Source organism: Rhinatrema bivittatum, chromosome 6 (genome assembly GCF_901001135.1).
Source record: "Rhinatrema bivittatum chromosome 6, aRhiBiv1.1, whole genome shotgun sequence".
NCBI classification, from domain to species: domain Eukaryota; kingdom Metazoa; phylum Chordata; class Amphibia; order Gymnophiona; family Rhinatrematidae; genus Rhinatrema; species Rhinatrema bivittatum.
Window position 1 is genome coordinate 261,725,925 of NC_042620.1, and position 16,562 is coordinate 261,742,486.

Here is a 16,562-nt window from a genome sequence, read left to right on the forward strand (position 1 = left end):
TGCATGCATTAGCATGGTCTCTTCTTTCCGTACGTACGGCCGCTGCATATCACTTCCTCTTCTGGGTCACATGGGGCGGGAAGAAGAGATCATGTTGGTGCTGCTGACTCAAACTCTCCTGCTGCATTCTGCCCAGGCTATCTGCATTTTAAGCCCGGGCGGATGAGTTCCTATTTCGCTGGGGCAGGCGGAGCAGCTGGGTCAGCAGGGGGACTGGGAAGTGTGGAGACACACCTGCATGTGCTTGGCCACATATTTTTATTTATTTATTTCCTAGTGTGTAGCAAAAGCATTAGCAAGTTAAATATAAAATATTAATAAGACAAAAAAAGAGAATTTGAAAAGAGCTGGCCATAGAGGCAAAACTTAATAACTTTTTAAAAAATATAACTGAAGCAGGAAGCCTGTGAGGAAGTTGGTTGGATCTTTAGATGAATAAGGGGTTAAAGGGGCACTTAAAGAAACCAAAGCCATAATAGAAAGACTAAAGTTCTTAGCTTCAGTATTTACTAAAGAGGATGTTGGGGAGATACTCATGCCGCAATTGGTATTTAATGGGGATGTTTTGGAAAAAATTAAATCACGGTGAACCTGGAAGATTGTAATAGGATAGACTGACAAACTAAAGAGTAGTAAATTGCCTGGACCAGATGGTTTATACTCTAAGAACATGCCATACTGGGTCAGACCAAGGGTCCATCAAGCCCAGCATCCTGTTTCCAGCAGTGGCCAATCCAGGCTATAAGAACCTGGCAAGTACCCAAAAGCTAAGTCTATTCCATGTTACCGGTCCTGGTAATAGCAGTGGCTATTTTCTAAGTCAACTCAATTAATAGCAGGTAATGGACTTCTCCTCTAAGAACTTATCCAATCCTTTTTTAAACACAGCTATACTAACTGTACTAACCACATCCTCTGGCAACAAATTCCAGAGTTTAATTGTGCATTGAGTAAAAAAGAATTTTCTTCGATTAGTTTTAAATGTGCCACTAGTCTTTCTATTATCCGAAAGAGTAAATAACCGATTCACATCTACCCGTTCTAGACCTCTCATGATTTTAAACACCTCTATCATATCCCCCCTCGGCCGTCTCTTCTCCAAGCTGAAAAGTCCTAACCTCTTTAGTCTTTCCTCATAGGGGAGCTGTTCCATTCCCCTTATTTTGGTAGCCCTTCTCTGTACCTTCTCCATCGCAATTATATCTTTTTTGAGATGCGGCGACCAGAATTGTACACAGTATTCAAGGTGCGGTCTCACCATGGAGCAATACAGAGGCATTATGACATTTTCTGTTTTATTCACCATTTCCTTTCTAATAATTTCCAACATTCTGTTTGCTTTTTTGACTGCCGCAGCACACTGAACCGACGATTTCAATTTGTTATCCACTATGATGCCTAGATCTCTTTCTTGGGTTGTAGCACCTAATATGGAACCTAACATTGTATAACTATAGCATGGGTTCATTTTCCCTAAATGCATCAACTTGCACTTATCCACATTAAATTTCATCTGCCATTTTGATGCCCAATTATCCAGTCTCACAAGGTCTTCCTGCAATTTATCACAATCTGCTTGTGATTTAACTACTCTGAATAACTCAAGCCTACACTTGATCCCCCCTGCTCCTTCCCACTTCATTCTACCCTTCTTGCAAGCACAATAGACATTATCCTTCATGTTCTCCCTCCTCTATGATGCAACATCTCTAAATACCCCGGCACGTCCAATCCTCTCTTCCTCCTCCCCCCTCTCCCCTCTCTCTTCCTCCCCCCCTCTCCCCCCTCTCCCCCCTCTTTCCCTTTACTTTAAGTTTTTGCCGTTTAAATTACTTAGCTATTCTCACTGTTAGTTATTTATGTATTAGTTCATAATTATTAACTTGTCATATGTACAACATTACTTCTTCCCTTAGTTATTTATATACTAGTTCATAATTATTACTACCTTGTTCTATGTACAACGCTCTGACGTTTTGTTTTGTTTTGTTTTCCTGTAAACAGACGCGATATCCTAGGATGAACGGCGGTATATAAAAACCCAATAAATAAATAAATAAATAATCTGCAAATTTGATTATCTCACTCGTATTTCTTTCCAGATCATTTATAAATATATTGAAAAGTAAGGGTCCCAATACAGATCCCTGAGGCACTCCACTGCCCACTCCCTTCCACTGAGAAAATTGTCCATTTAATCCTACTCTCTGTTTCCTATCATTTAGCCAGTTTGCAATCCACGAAAGGACATCGCCACCTATCCCATGACTTTTTACTTTTCCTAGAAGCCTCTAATGAGGAACTTTGTCAAATGCCTTCTGAAAATCCAAGTACACTACATCTACCGGTTCACCTTTATCCACATTTTTATTAACTCCTTCAAAAAAGTGAAGCAGATTTGTGAGGCAAGACTTGCCTTGGGTAAAGCCATGCTGACTTTGTTCCATTAAACCATGTCTTTCTATATGTTCTGTGATTTGATGTTTAGAACACTTTCCACTATTTTTCCTGGCACTGAAGTCAGGATAACCGGTCTGTAGTTTCCTGGATCGCCCCTGGAGCCCTTTTTAAATATTGGGGTTATATTAGCTATCCTCCAGTCTTCAGGTACAATGGATGATTTTAATGATAGGTTACAAATTTTTACTAATAGGTCTAAATTTCATTTTTTAGTTCCTTCAGAACTCTGGGGTGTATACCATCCGGTCCAGGTGATTTACTACTCTTCAGTTTGTCAATCAGATCTACCACATCTTCTAGTTTCACCGTGAGTTGATTCAGTCCATCTGAATCATTACCTATGAAGACTTTCTCCAGTACGGGTATCTCCCCAACATCCTCTTCAGTAAACACCGAAGCAAAGAAATCATTTAATCTTTCCGCGATGGCCTTGTCTTCTCTGAGTGCCCCTTTAACCCCTCGATCATCTAATGGTCCAACTGACTCTCTCACAGGCTTTCTGCTTCGGATATGTTTAAAAATATTTTTACTGTGAGTTTTTGCCTCTATGGCCAACTTCTTTTCAAATTCTCTCTTAGCCTGTCTTATCAATGTCTTACATTTAACTTGCCAACGTTTATGCATTATCCTATTTTCTTCTGTTGGATCCTTCTTCCAATTTTTGAATGAAGATCTTTTGGCTAAAATAGCTTCTTTCACCTCCCCTTTTAACTATGCCGGTAATCATTTTGCCTTCTTTCCACCTTTCTTAAAGTGTGGAATACATCTGGACTGTGCTGCTAGAATGCGTCTAGAATCCAAACAGTCTAACTTCAGTTAGTCAGCCAGAGTGACTTACTGCTCTCTTGCAGGTCAATACAGTACCGAGCGGTAGGAAGAGCTGCGTTAGTGCCCGGCGCACTTGCGGTTGCCGCACGCACAGTGCAGCTCACCTACCGCTCGATCCTGTATGTAAATAGCTTGCAAATGCAAGCTGCGTCTAAGAAGCTTCTGTGAAGCGTAAGGCACGCGCAACCCATTTTACTGTATAGAGCGCCTATACAGTATCCTGGGTGCGCGGGCCTAACGCTTCATGGCCACGCTGGTACCAGGAAGTGGACAGTTCTCCGACGCTCGGGATTGTCAGCCCTCTCCCCTCCTCCCGAAGCAAGCAACCAAAGCGTAAAAAACGAAAAAAAAAAAAAAAAAAGTAGCAAGAGAGCGAGGGGAGAGAGGGCGGGCAATCCTACGCTCGGGATTGCCAGTCCCCCCTCCCCTCCTCCCGGAGCAAGGCACGAAAAGCCTTACATACAAACTGTTGAACTTGGATCAGGCAGTGACCAGAGAAGTTCTTGTCGTTCTGGCCATATAATGGCTGTAGTTCATGTATTTTCACTAACCCACCTTCACATACTTCTTCTGCAATAGGATTTCTGCTTTTAGTGGGACCACAAAAGTGAGAATTTCACAGGAAATGAAAAAGGATCTGTGATGGTGGCTAGACACCCCCCCCCCCCCCGCTAGATTCTTCAGGAAGGATCCCCACACCATCCACTTCCTCGCCAAGTCACATTGGTGATGAATGACTTCACAAAGGGTTGGGAAGCCCACACAGTTCCTCTCGAACTCAAGGAACTTGGTCATTCATAGAAAAACAATTTCAGATCAATCTCCTTAGAACCGAGACAGATCAGATATGCTCTGATGTTCACTTGCCTCTTCCAAGGAAAAAACATTCCTATTCAAATCTACGAGGTAGTCATGTTCTACATGAACAAACGGAGGTACAGTGTCATGGACTGTCTGCCAAGAGGTGATAAAGAGATGGGAATGGGCATACAGATATCAAGTTGTCCTGCAAATGACCTGCCTTCCAGGGATTTCCAACACATCAAATTGCCTCAGCAGAGTTTTTGACCACACACATAGTCTCTGTAGCAGTCAATGACCGACAAACTATTTAGTCTATGGGAACTTGTAGCAATCAACCAGAGCAAAACAGAAAACTGGAAAAGTTTTTCTCCATTTTTCCTAGCAACTTCATATCCACTTAGGATGCTTTTCTGCTCATTTGGAATGCAGATCTCATGTATGCTTTTCTACCAATTCCACTGATAGCCAGAACAATGCAAAATTGCTTAAAGACTGCGCCTGTCTGATCCTCAGTTCCAGTATGACCCAGACATGTTTGATTCACATATCTAGTACAGCTGTCCAGCAGTCATCCTTTCTCAGATCAGATCCATCCTTATTAACTGAAGAAGAGGGATGTAGTGTTTCAGCTGAAGCTTCCCTTCCCCTAATTTGACAGTTTGCATGTTAAGCACTCAATGATTGCTGAATTGTTCTTACCCAAGGAATTTGAGGACATAAGTGTCTGCCAGAAAATCAACTGGAAGGGCCTACAATTTTAAATGGGAAAAATTCTCCACATGATGTCAGCACAATACCTTGGATCCATTTGCATGTGAACCTAAATATCTACTAACCTATTTACTCTTCCTGGTTCAGGACTTAGTACCTCATCAGTAAGAGTACATCTCTGTGCCACAGCAGCTTACCATACTCAAATCAAGGCTAAACCAATCTCCACTTATCCTTAGTTTCAAAGTTCATGAAAGGCATGCTAAACCTCCAGTTGTGAAACACTGTTCTGTGGGACCTAAGTGTGGTTCTAGCACAACTGATGAAATTGCCATTTGAGCCATTGGAGTTGGCTTCTCTCATGCTTTCTCTAACATGGAAAGTAGTATTCCTTGTAGCAATAATGTAAGCTAGAAGTCAGTGCGTTTCAGGCTTTAATTCATTATCTGCCTTATATGCAATTTTTCCACAATAGGGTGGCACTCTCCACCCATCCTTAAGTTTCTATCAAAAGTAGTATCTGCTTTCCATATTAATCAAGTCATTGTGTTACGGTCTTCCCAAAGCCACACGCACATGATTGTGAGAAAGCTCTTCATACCTTAGTCTGTAAAAAAAATAAAAAAATAAATAAATAAAAATAAAGCCAAGCTTTGGCTTAATACAAAAGAATGACTTGGCCACATTCAGACTTTGCAATTATTCATCTATTACGATCCTAACAGACTGGGCATAACAAGGCCAAACAAACACCGTCGAACTGGCTAATAGACTGCATTGTGCACTGCTATATGCTGGCAAGTCTACAAATTATAAACACCATCAAGACTCATCAAATATAGAGCTATGGCTGCATCAGAGGCTCATCTGCGAGCCATACCTCTTGAATACATCTGCAAAGCTGTGACATGATCGTCAGTGCACAGCTTTGTGTCCCATTACTGTCTAAACAGTTTCTCAAAGAGTGACAGTAAATTTAGGCAAGTAGTTTTGCATAGCCTGTTCATTCAGTAGTTTACTCTCCATAGTGGGGTCTGGATTGCTTATTCAGTAAACACTCTACTACATCCCTCAGCTTGGGACTCCCTACATGTCATGGCTAATTCAACCCTGCTTGTTGACAGAGAAAGTTTGCTTACTGTGTTCTCCGTAGACAGCAGGATGAATTAACCATGCTAAATACCTGTCCACCTCCCTGGAGAGTAGGCTACCTAGTTAGAATTAGCTCTAAATTCAACTGAGGGGCTCACGAGGCAACGCCTGTGCAGGAATTCCCATATATGTTCAGTAGAGCTTTTGCTCTACTAGCTAAGAGAGAAGTCCATTCGAAACTGCCAGATGTCATTCCACATATCCTGGCTAATTCATTCTGCTGTGTCTACAGAGGACACTATTTGTAGTAAGCAAACTTGCTATTTTGTTTTGTCCTCTTTTATGGTCTTCCATGTGCGTGCCAAAATTTTTCAAATATTAAAGAAATCAATGTAATGGCTACAAAAGCACACTAGCACAGCCAAAGTAGGTTCAACTATTTCTGTCCATTCTCTAAAACAATATATCACTTTTAAAACAAAAACTAATTTGGAAATCCAGCCCCCAATTTTTGCTTTTGCATTCAGGCATCAAATGTAGCTGACTGTGCCCTGCTCTGTAATAGGGACTATAGCTTTCACAAGGTGCTTGCAAAGTATTAGGGAAATCCAAAAGTATCTTCTGCATTTTATCTATCTTTTTTTTTCTTTTTTCATTTAAATAGAATAACATGGCTTTTGCAATTGTTCCGAAAAGACCTGAAAACATTAAAAAGCCTGAGGAATTTAGTTCTTTCCAATCAAGCATTTAGTTGTTTCCTTTTTATTAGTGCCCAAATGCCCGTTCTCCCAACTGTCCAAATTTTGAAAGGGTTCCTTTTTATTTGAAAGCCAAAGCAATAAACTTGTAAGGAAAAAGTATGTACAGAATTTTCATTTTGCTTTTTCATTTTGATTGAAACTAAAACAGCAGCAAATTGCCATTCATTGTAAATTGTGTTCCATGCTACTACTCTCTGAATGTGAATAATGGATGGTGATGGAGGTTATGTGGGTGCCGTCTACCAAGTTGTCTTGTCCAATCACAGCACAAGTCCAGTAGTTTCCTTCATGGCATTATTATAAGCAGTTCTGTCACATGCTTTGAGCAGCAGAGACCTTGTGAGGAGTCATTGTGTCCTGTGTTGCTGGTCTCTGGCACTGCTGCACACATCAGATTGGGATTTGCTGGAGGGCTTCCTTGTCTTAGGATAGGGCAGCAGGCAAAGGAGCTGTGCCTTTGCAGTTGGTTTTTGATTGTGTTCTATTCCATTTTCTTTCTTTCTCAGGGAAATCTTGGTTGAAGAGAGCAATGTGCAGAGAGTGGACTCACCAGTCACGGTAAGAATGAAGAGGGTGAGGAATGCTTGTACTAAATCTCATAGAATAGCAGCATAGTATAAAATTTCTATAGCATTCTTTGCCTGTTTCACTACTTTTAAGAATTTTAATTGACCAAGTTTGTTCCAAAGAGATTTAATCATTACAATACATGAGTTAAACAGTATAAACTTTTAGATTATATTCTCAAGAAAGCAGATCAGCAGTCTCACAAGTAATCTCATGGCCATCACATATGCCAAGCAGAGCATCTTCCAGACCTTTCTGGTAAATACTTGTAAAGTCTTTCATGGCATATGAAGAGTTTCCCATGTGTCTGTTGTCCTGTAGCTGCCTCAGTTTTATTTTATCAGCCATCATCATTGGACATCTACACACACATTCATCAGGCGATTGAACTTTTTTCTGCTTTATTGTACCTTTGGCACCTCAGTGGCTTTGTTTTTATACAGAGTTCCATTAAATTCTTAGCAATTAAAGTTAACTTTTGAGTTTCTGTGAGTTGTTGGCAAAACATGTTACTTTCTCAGCCTATTCAGTTTTGTGTTTTTTCTCAGCAATTCTTGAATAAAAATTTCTTCATTTGATTTTTCCTCATCAATTTTTCTAACAGTAGCAAAGAAGCAGACTTTTGCCTAAGATGCATTCAGCAAATGTCAATTACTGATTCTCATAAAAGAGCTTTTCACATGTTTTGGGCGAGGTCCACAATATGTCTGGCTGTGAGATCTGCTCAAGGATGGTGCAATGAGTGGACCAGGCTCAGCAATAAAGTTTTTGAGTCTACTGTCTGAAATTAAATCCCCCAAGAATCTAGCCTCAAAGGTCATGGGAGCCAATCACGGTCATGCTGGTGACCATACCTTACCAAAATTATTCTTTAACTTAACTCCAAGGATAGGCCTGAGAGTTGATTTAAGACTTGATCTTCCAGCTTGAATTGAAATGAGCATGTGCCAAGCGTCAAATGGAGGCATGCATTCAGCTCTCAGAATTTGGTTATGGTAGAATTTTCTGTGCTTGCAAATGGTTATGACTGGAAGCTACATTGACTTCTGCTGTAAGGCTGAGCCATTTCAGTCTCCTAAGGGCTAATCAAAGGGACTTGAGAGCAGTCTTTAAAAGTCTGTTGAATATCCAGTTACCTAGGAGGCCTACCCTGTTGCTGTCTATTCCAGTGTTCCAAGCAGTGAGAATGATCATAGAGGCACTTGATTAGAGCACCAGACACGTCATGGTTTAGGTATTAGGATCCTTGATACTGATGAGCATTTCAAACAATCTGTTTTTCAATGTATCTCCTTTGAGAATGTTGGCATCAATACTGACTTAGCACACCACACTATTTAGCTGCACCACAGTGAGACTTGAGAAGGACCAAATGGCATAGGAAGCCACATCAATGTTGTCTTCCTTGACCCAAGGCAAGTTTGTTATCAAAGCTGAGTTCTTGGTGCCTCAGGTGGTACATTCTCAGATAACATCTGCTGCTGTCTTCAGTGAGCCCAAGGAGTTAATGGGCTCTGAATCTTTCTTATGTAACAAGTTCTGCTAAAGAAGGCTACTCTACAGATATCCCTTCAGAGAACACTTCGCAATTGGCAGGGAATTGTTCTGTATCCAAGGATATTTGCTTTCCTGATTTTGTACAGAGGATGACTGAGATTATCTGATTTGATTTGGAGGTTTCAGGATGCCTCTAAAGGACAACTTTAACTCCTTTAGGAGTTTTGAGAGTCCCGATATTTGGTACTTCCTACAAATAAGATGCAGATGCAAAAAGAGTGTTCAAAGAGCAACTGGATTCAGCCATGTCAGTTGCTGCACCAGAGCATGGTTGTCAAACTTGCCTTCAAAAGGGATTAGAAGCTGGGCCTGCTCAGTGGCAAATATTGCACACTGCAATGTGTGAAACATAGGTTTAATTTTCAGGCCAGGTTTCTGCTCTTCCCATTTGACTTGAGGATACTGCGGATGCAGCATTCACAGAGCATGGAGGGGAGGAGTGTCTACCATTGTTTAGTGGTGACTAGTAGCCAGATTTAGGTTCCATGTAAACCAGCATCTGAAAGGAGCAATGGTTTGTGGTTCCTTGCTAAGGACGGTTACTGAGTATGGATGGCTTTCCAGTGTATGTAAATCTATCCCATCCATATTCATTGTGGCAATCCTGAAAACCTAACTGATAAAGTGTGCAGAGAGATTCAACTGCAACCAAGATAGAGGTTGTATCCGACAACAGCAAAGACAGTTGCAACAGTCTCAGCAGAGGCTAACGAACAGTTTTAATGTAGGTCAAAAACAATCACAGAACCCACTTCCAAACATTCAATCAGGGGGGAAAGGTTAAAGTTCTTCAAGAAGAAATTGGGTTCACATCACCTCCAATAAAATGGGTGTTGAAAATCATTCACCAAGGATATCACCTAAACTTTGAATGCTTAAATCTCCAAAAAACAAATTAACCCATATTAATATTCCAGTCTACAGTTAAAATTTCTAACATGATTACAGACCCTACTGCAAACCAAAGCAGTCAAACCACTCCCAAAGTGTCAGCAAGGAAAAGAATTTTACTCCAAATATTTCCAAATCCAAAAAAGATCAATCTTGGACCTAAGAGAATTGAATACTTTTTCTAAAGAGAGAGTAATTCATAATGAATTCATTAGGTACAGTCCTTCCACTCCAACAAGATTGGTTAACTTAGTTGGACCTCAAAAATGCTTACACACACATCCATATCAATAAAAGCATATGAAATACTTAAGACTCGCTCTCCAAGACCATCATTATCAAAACAGAGTGTAATGCTTCAGTCTAACGGCACCACAGGGAGTTTTAATCAAGTGACTGTTCACCTAAAGAAGCAAAATTTACTAGTTTTTTCATCATTGCCATGATGCAGGTTCTGGGCTTTATGGTAAACTTTAAAAAATCTAGCTTAGTGACAAGTCAACAGCTAGAATTCATAGGTGATCAAATGGAAGGCCTACCTTCCCTTACAAAGAGCAAACAAAATTCAAATGCTTATATGGTCTTTTTTTCAAAACAAAATGTACTATGGCAAGAAAATACATGAAAGTATTGGGTCACATAGCTTCAACAATTCACGTTAAAGGTTGAAGATGACAAGCGCAGGAGAACCTGAAAAACAACTGGAGTCAACATATCTAGTCTCTCAATCACAAAATACTGATAACGAAACAGCTGTTACACTCACTAAAATGGTGGGCAAGGACAAAGAATCTTGTGCTAGGACAGCATATACTCCCTTGCAAATACAAGAAATATTGACAGCGGATGCATCAAACCACGAATGGGGCGTGCATATCTATTCTATCTGCACTCAGGGGGTTTGTTCAAAACATGAACCTGCTCTCCAGACCATCAATATTATAGAATTGAGAGCAATCTACAATGCACGGTTTTGTTGCTCAGACATGATTCAAATTCAAACAATCAAGTATCAACGTTCTACATCAACAAACAAGGAGGTATAGTTTCTTATCAACTTTGCAAAGAAGCAATGAAAATTTGGAAACAGGCATTCTCTCTTCCATTGCTAATCTTAGTGATATATCTTTCTGGAAAAGACAACATCCTGGCAGAGAGACTGAGCCGACAACTTCAACTACACGAATAGTCTGTCAACAACATCCTACAGGACCTCTTCAAAATTTGGGGAACACCAATAACAGACATCTCTGCATTGCCATTCAATCACAAACTTCTGTATTGTTCATAGAGACCAGCTACCAAGCACTAGCAATGGATGTATTAATTATTTCTTGGAATAAAAGCCTGCTATATGCATTCCCTTCAATTCCCTTGATAGACAATCCTTAAATTGAGAAAAGACAAAATGGCCTTTTTGGCCAAGCCATAATTGGTTCCTATAGCCTCAAAGACTAGCAATAGTCCCACCTATCAAGTTGCCATTGATTCCAGACAACCTAATTCAGTACAGAGGAATACTTCTCTAGCTCAGCATTCAGTTGTTGGCACTAAAGGCATATTTATTGAAAGCAGAAATAATCCAAGAACGTCAACTGTCCCAAAATACAAATGAAATATTGTTAGGCATAAGGAAATCAGCAACTAAGAGGTCATATAACTATAAATGGAAAAGTTGTGAAACATAAAACATAAACCCATTTTCTTATACTATCCCAGAGTTGCTTACTTGCCAAATAACCTTATAAAAGCAAGCTTAAAATCTAACTCCAGAGGAATGCACTTAAGCACAGTTGCAGGCTATTATTGCAGTGAAGGAGCTTGACCAGTATTGCATTATCCAATAATTTCAAGATTTATTAAGGGACTTTTAAGGCCTCCATAAAGGCACCACTATCATAATGGGATCTAAATATAGTGCTGCAACAATTGAGCCTACCATATGAACGTATGGCATCAACAGACTTAAATTTTCTGACATGGAAAATGTTCTTCCTGATAGCCATAATTTCTGCCTGGAGAGTAAGTAAACTCAAGCGCTAGTAACATACCTGCATATGCTCAAATATTAAAAAAACCCCCAAATAGTATTAAGAACTCACCCCCAAGTTCTTACCGAAAAGTAGTATCCTAGTTCCATCTGAACCAGACATTACCAACATTTTTCCCAAAGTCTCATCCAATAGCACAGGAACAGGTTGTCCATATACTAGATTGTAGAAGAGCACTCTTGTTCAACTTTAAATAGAACTAAAACATTTAGAAAATCCACACTACTGTTCATATCTTTTGCGAATAAGAAAAGAAATCCAGTGACCAAATACTGTCTGGTTTGCTTTCAAAATGTGCCTTATATTGTTATGAAACAGTGAACTCATAAGTTCTTCTCAGTGTAAAGACCCATTAACTAAGCTATCACCATGACTTTAGCTCATTTAAATTCCAATTGTGTGCCAAACATTTGCAAGGCAGCAACGTTGTTAAAATACACTTACTTGACATTGTTTAGAACAAAAATCTCGAGTAGACAGTAAATGTGGTCGATGTGTGCTCGGTAACATACTGAAATAAGTCCAATTTTCCACATAATGGCCTGCAAAAAAAAATAAATCTTTAGCTGGGGAATCCCATCTGTGTGGTGGTTAGCTTTGTCCTTGAAGAAAGCAGTTGCTTACCTGTAACAGCTTTTCTTCATGGACAACAGAACAAACAGCCACATGATCCCTCCCTTCTTCCCAGGAAATTGAAGACAGCTAGGAAATGGACTGAGAGAGAAGCACTCAGCAACATTAGAACAGGTATTCCTGTGCATGCCCAAAAGATGCAAAACGAACTTTCTGGGCTAGAAGAGAGAGAGAGCCAACTTGGCACCCTTGTATGATGTCAGCCATCTGTGTGGCTGCCTGTTCTGTCCACAGAGAACACCTGTTACAAGTAAGCAGTTTTGCTTTCTATGATTTTTTCTGAATCTTCTGATTTTTAGTTTTGTGGAGCATCCCCTTGTTTTAGTATTTTTTGAAAGGTTAGATACTGTAACTCGTTCCACCTCACTCATTTTATAAATGTCTATTTTATCCATAATTATGAATTGGCCCTCCACTCACTGCATTCCAAAGAGTATTGTATTCTGTCTGGATTGGACTAGAGCCTTTAGAAATTTCATCCAGTATTTGTTTAAATTCTTCTCACAGGACAAGCAGGATGGTAGTCCTCACATATGGGTGACATCATCAGGATGGAGCCCAATCACGGAACACTTTTGTCAAAGTTTCCAGAACGTTGACTGCCACCTACTGGGCATGCCCAGCATAGCACCAACCCTGCAGCCAGCAGGGGTTCCCCTTCAGTCTTCTTTTTTCCGTGCAGCAATAGCCACGCCGGTTAAGGAGCTCTTCAGAGATCCTGACAGGAATTTTTCCTCACGGAACTTCATCAACATTTTCAAAAAAATTTACCCCCCAGGGGTCCCCTTATCGATATCTTTGCTCCGCAGTCGAACAGTAAGTTTTTTACCTGCTTGTGGTCGATTCCAGTTGAGTTTTTCCCTTGCGGCCTACCGGCCATCGACTACACCGTGGCTAAATTTTGTCAAGGCCATGGCATCTAGTTTTCGTCGGTGCCCTGACTGCACTTGAACAATGTCCATCACTGACCCTCACACTGTTATGTCCATTGCTGTCCGATGTCTCTGCTCTGCCCACCTTACCTCGTTGGCGACTCCCTTCGGGGTTGATGGAAGGCTAGCTGCTGCGGTGTCTCCTGGCTGTCCTCCGGTGTTCCCGGACTGGCTCGACGCTGCAAGCCGCCATGTTGACCAGATGCATAAGGGCGCCTGCAGCCGGACTGATGTACTAGCGTTGGCACGAATCTCAGGGGCGTCCCTCTGAGATGACGTCACCAGCTCCAGATATTTAAGCTCTCAGTTTTCGCTAACAAGACGAGTTAGTAGTGGTAGCAGCGGCACTCAGGCGGGAAGGAATTCTGGTCCATCCCTACCTAGACGACTGGCTGATCAGGGCGAAATCTCGAGAGGAGAGCCTTCGGACAACCGACAGAGTAATCGCCCTTCTGGAAAGCTTGGGCTGGGTAATCAACCTCAGCAAGAGCTGCCTACATCCTTCCCAGTCACTGGAATACCTGGGAGTACAGTTCGACACCTGGGCAGACACAGTCAGTCTCACTACCAAGAGAAAGCTGAAACTTCGGCAGCGTATCCAGTATTTGATGGGAGCCAGTCGGCCCATAGCCTGGGATTATCTGCAGGTTCTTGGTCTCATGGCATCTACCCTGGAAGTGGTACCTTGGGCGAGGGCCCATATGAGACCTCTACAACACTCCCTGCTCTCTCGCTGGAGCCCCCGTCTACGGAACTATTCCACGCGCCTTCATCTGCCAGCCAGAGTGCGGACCCAGTTGCGGTGGTGGTTGCAGTCCAACCACATGAGCAGGGGGTCGAAGATGTCCTCACCCACGTGGACCTTGCTCACCACAGATGCCAGCCTGAGCGGCTGGGGAGCACACTGCGAAGAACTCACCGCACAAGGGCGGTGGAACAGAGAAGAGTCAGCGTAGAACATCAACCGTCTAGAGGCCCGGGCAGTCCGATTGGCATGCCTTTGGTTTGCTCACAGACTGAAGAACAGAGCAGTCAGAGTGATGTCCGACAACGCCACCACGGTGGCATACATCAACCGTCAGGGCGGAACCAGAAGCCGACAAGTATCTCTGGAGATCGCCCCACTGATGGCCTGGGCAGAGGCGAATCTGCAGGACATCTCCGCCTTCCACGTTGCCGGGAAGAACAATACCACAGCGGACTTCCTCAGCAGAGAAAGCCTAAATCCGGGAGAGTGGCAGCTGTCACCCTACAGCCTTCCAGATGATTGTGGATCACTGGGGGATTCCGGACATGGATTTACTGGCGGACAAGTCCAATGCTCAAGTACCCAGATACTTCAGCCGCAAGCGCGACCCGTTCTCACACGGAATCGATGCCCTGGTCCAGCCATGGCCTCCAGGGACTCTGCTATACGCCTTTCCTCCGTGGCCTCTGCTGGGGGCCATCATCCACCTTCTACGTCAAGGTCCCATCTTCCACGAGGATCCAGCTCAATTCTCTCTTACGGTCTGGCCATTGAGAGGGCTAGACTGAAGAAAAGAGGTTACTCGGAGCCCGTGATAGATACACTCCTCCAAGCTCGTAAGATTTCCACGTCCCTCACCTACGTAAGGATCTGGAGAGTATTTGAGGCATGGTGCGACACTCACGGCACCAATCCACATGCGACCACAATCCCTATTGTGTTGGACTTCCTGCAGGATGGACTTCAGAAGGGTCTCTCCCTCAGCTCCATCAAAGTTCAGGTGGCTGCGCTGTCTTGCTATGGTCCCAGGAGGGATGGCAAGACCATCGCCAAGCACCCAGATGTTTCTCGCTTCCTGCAAGGAGTCAAGCATATTCGTCCGCCACTAAAGTGGCCTGTGCCCCTATGGAACCTCAATCTTGTTTTGGATTTCCTCGCAGGATCCACCTTCAGACCCCTTCGGGGCCTGTCGCTCCGTTCTCTAACCTTGAAGATGGTGTTCCTACTGGCGGTATGTTCAGCACGCCGCATCTCAGAGCTACAAGCACTGTCCTGCCGTGATCCCTTTCTCAGAATCACTCCTGTGGCTATCCATCTTCGTACAGTTCCCTCCTTTCTACCTAAAGTGGTTTCACAGTTTCATCTTAACCAAACCATATCCTTGCCTACCACGGCGGGTTTGAAGAAATCTGAAGAAGGGCGTTTATTACGCCATCTCGACATTGGCAGATTGCTGCCCAGATATCTGGAAGTGACACAAGAACTACAAAAGACGGACCATCTGTTCGTCCTGCACAGCAGGAGGAAGCAAGGTGAAGCGGCCTCGCGGCCCACTATCGCCCGCTGGATTAAATAAGTTATGAGAGCAGCTTACGTAGAGGCTGGGAAGTCTCCGCCTCTACAGGTCAAGGCTCATTCTACCAGAGCACAAGCGGCATCCTGGGCGGAATCCAGGATGCTGTTGCCTGCAGAAATATGTAAAGCGGCGACATGGTCCTCCCTCCATACCTTTTCCAGGTTCTACCGTCTGGATGTCCAGGCTAGGGAGGACTCGGCATTCGCGAGGGCGGTACTACATGGTCCTCAGGCAGCCTCCCGCCCAGGCTGGGAGTAAAGCTTTTGTACATCCCATTCGTTCTGAGTCCATCTGGCTACATGCCAGGAAATGTTGAGATTACTACCTGATAATCTCCTTTTCCTTAGTGTAGACAGATGGACTCAGCATCCCGCCCAGCTGCCTGTGTACATGGGTTTCACCGATTCAAGGTAAGCCATGTCATCTATTTCCATAAGAGCGTACACTCTACCAGGTGTCTACGCCTTCCAGTTGTGAATGCTGGCGGTCTCCAGCTACTGTCAATCGGTCAGGGGAATTCTGTTTTCACTTTTCACTGAGCGTCAGTACACACATCTATAACAGCTTTTGCAAGGAAGATTACTGAGTTGTTACGCTTCCTGTGGGGATATATATACCCCGTGCTGACGTCAGATCCGTCTCCAACTGCTAGCACGCGGATACTATCCCATTTCGTTCTGAGTCCATCTGTCTACACTAAGGAAAAGGAGATTATCAGGTAGTAATCTCAACATTTAGTCCCATCACAAACCTTGTCGTTCATTGGGGCAGACTTGGACACCTTGCAGGAAAAGGCTTTTCTGCCTCGACAGCGAGCTCTCACTCTCGTGTCTCTTGCACACCAGCTACAGTCTCAGCACTCCATGACTGCACACTACTTTCTCATCCTACTGGGACACATGGCATCCTCAGTTCAGGTCACTCCAATGGCCCGCTCAGCCATGAGAGTCA

The 16,562-nt window shown here is 42.9% G+C and overlaps 1 protein-coding gene across 3 annotated transcripts in view; it reads left to right on the top strand.

The window, feature by feature from the left end:
• The window catches only part of PPP4C (protein phosphatase 4 catalytic subunit), a 147,353-nt gene that overhangs the window by 41,915 nt on the left and 88,876 nt on the right, over positions 1–16,562 (top strand). For all 3 annotated transcript variants that reach the window (XM_029607000.1, XM_029607001.1, XM_029606999.1), the window contains exon 3: positions 7,163–7,214. In XM_029607000.1, coding sequence (XP_029462860.1) covers positions 7,163–7,214 — 52 coding nt within the window. The remainder of the gene's footprint in view (positions 1–7,162; positions 7,215–16,562) is intronic.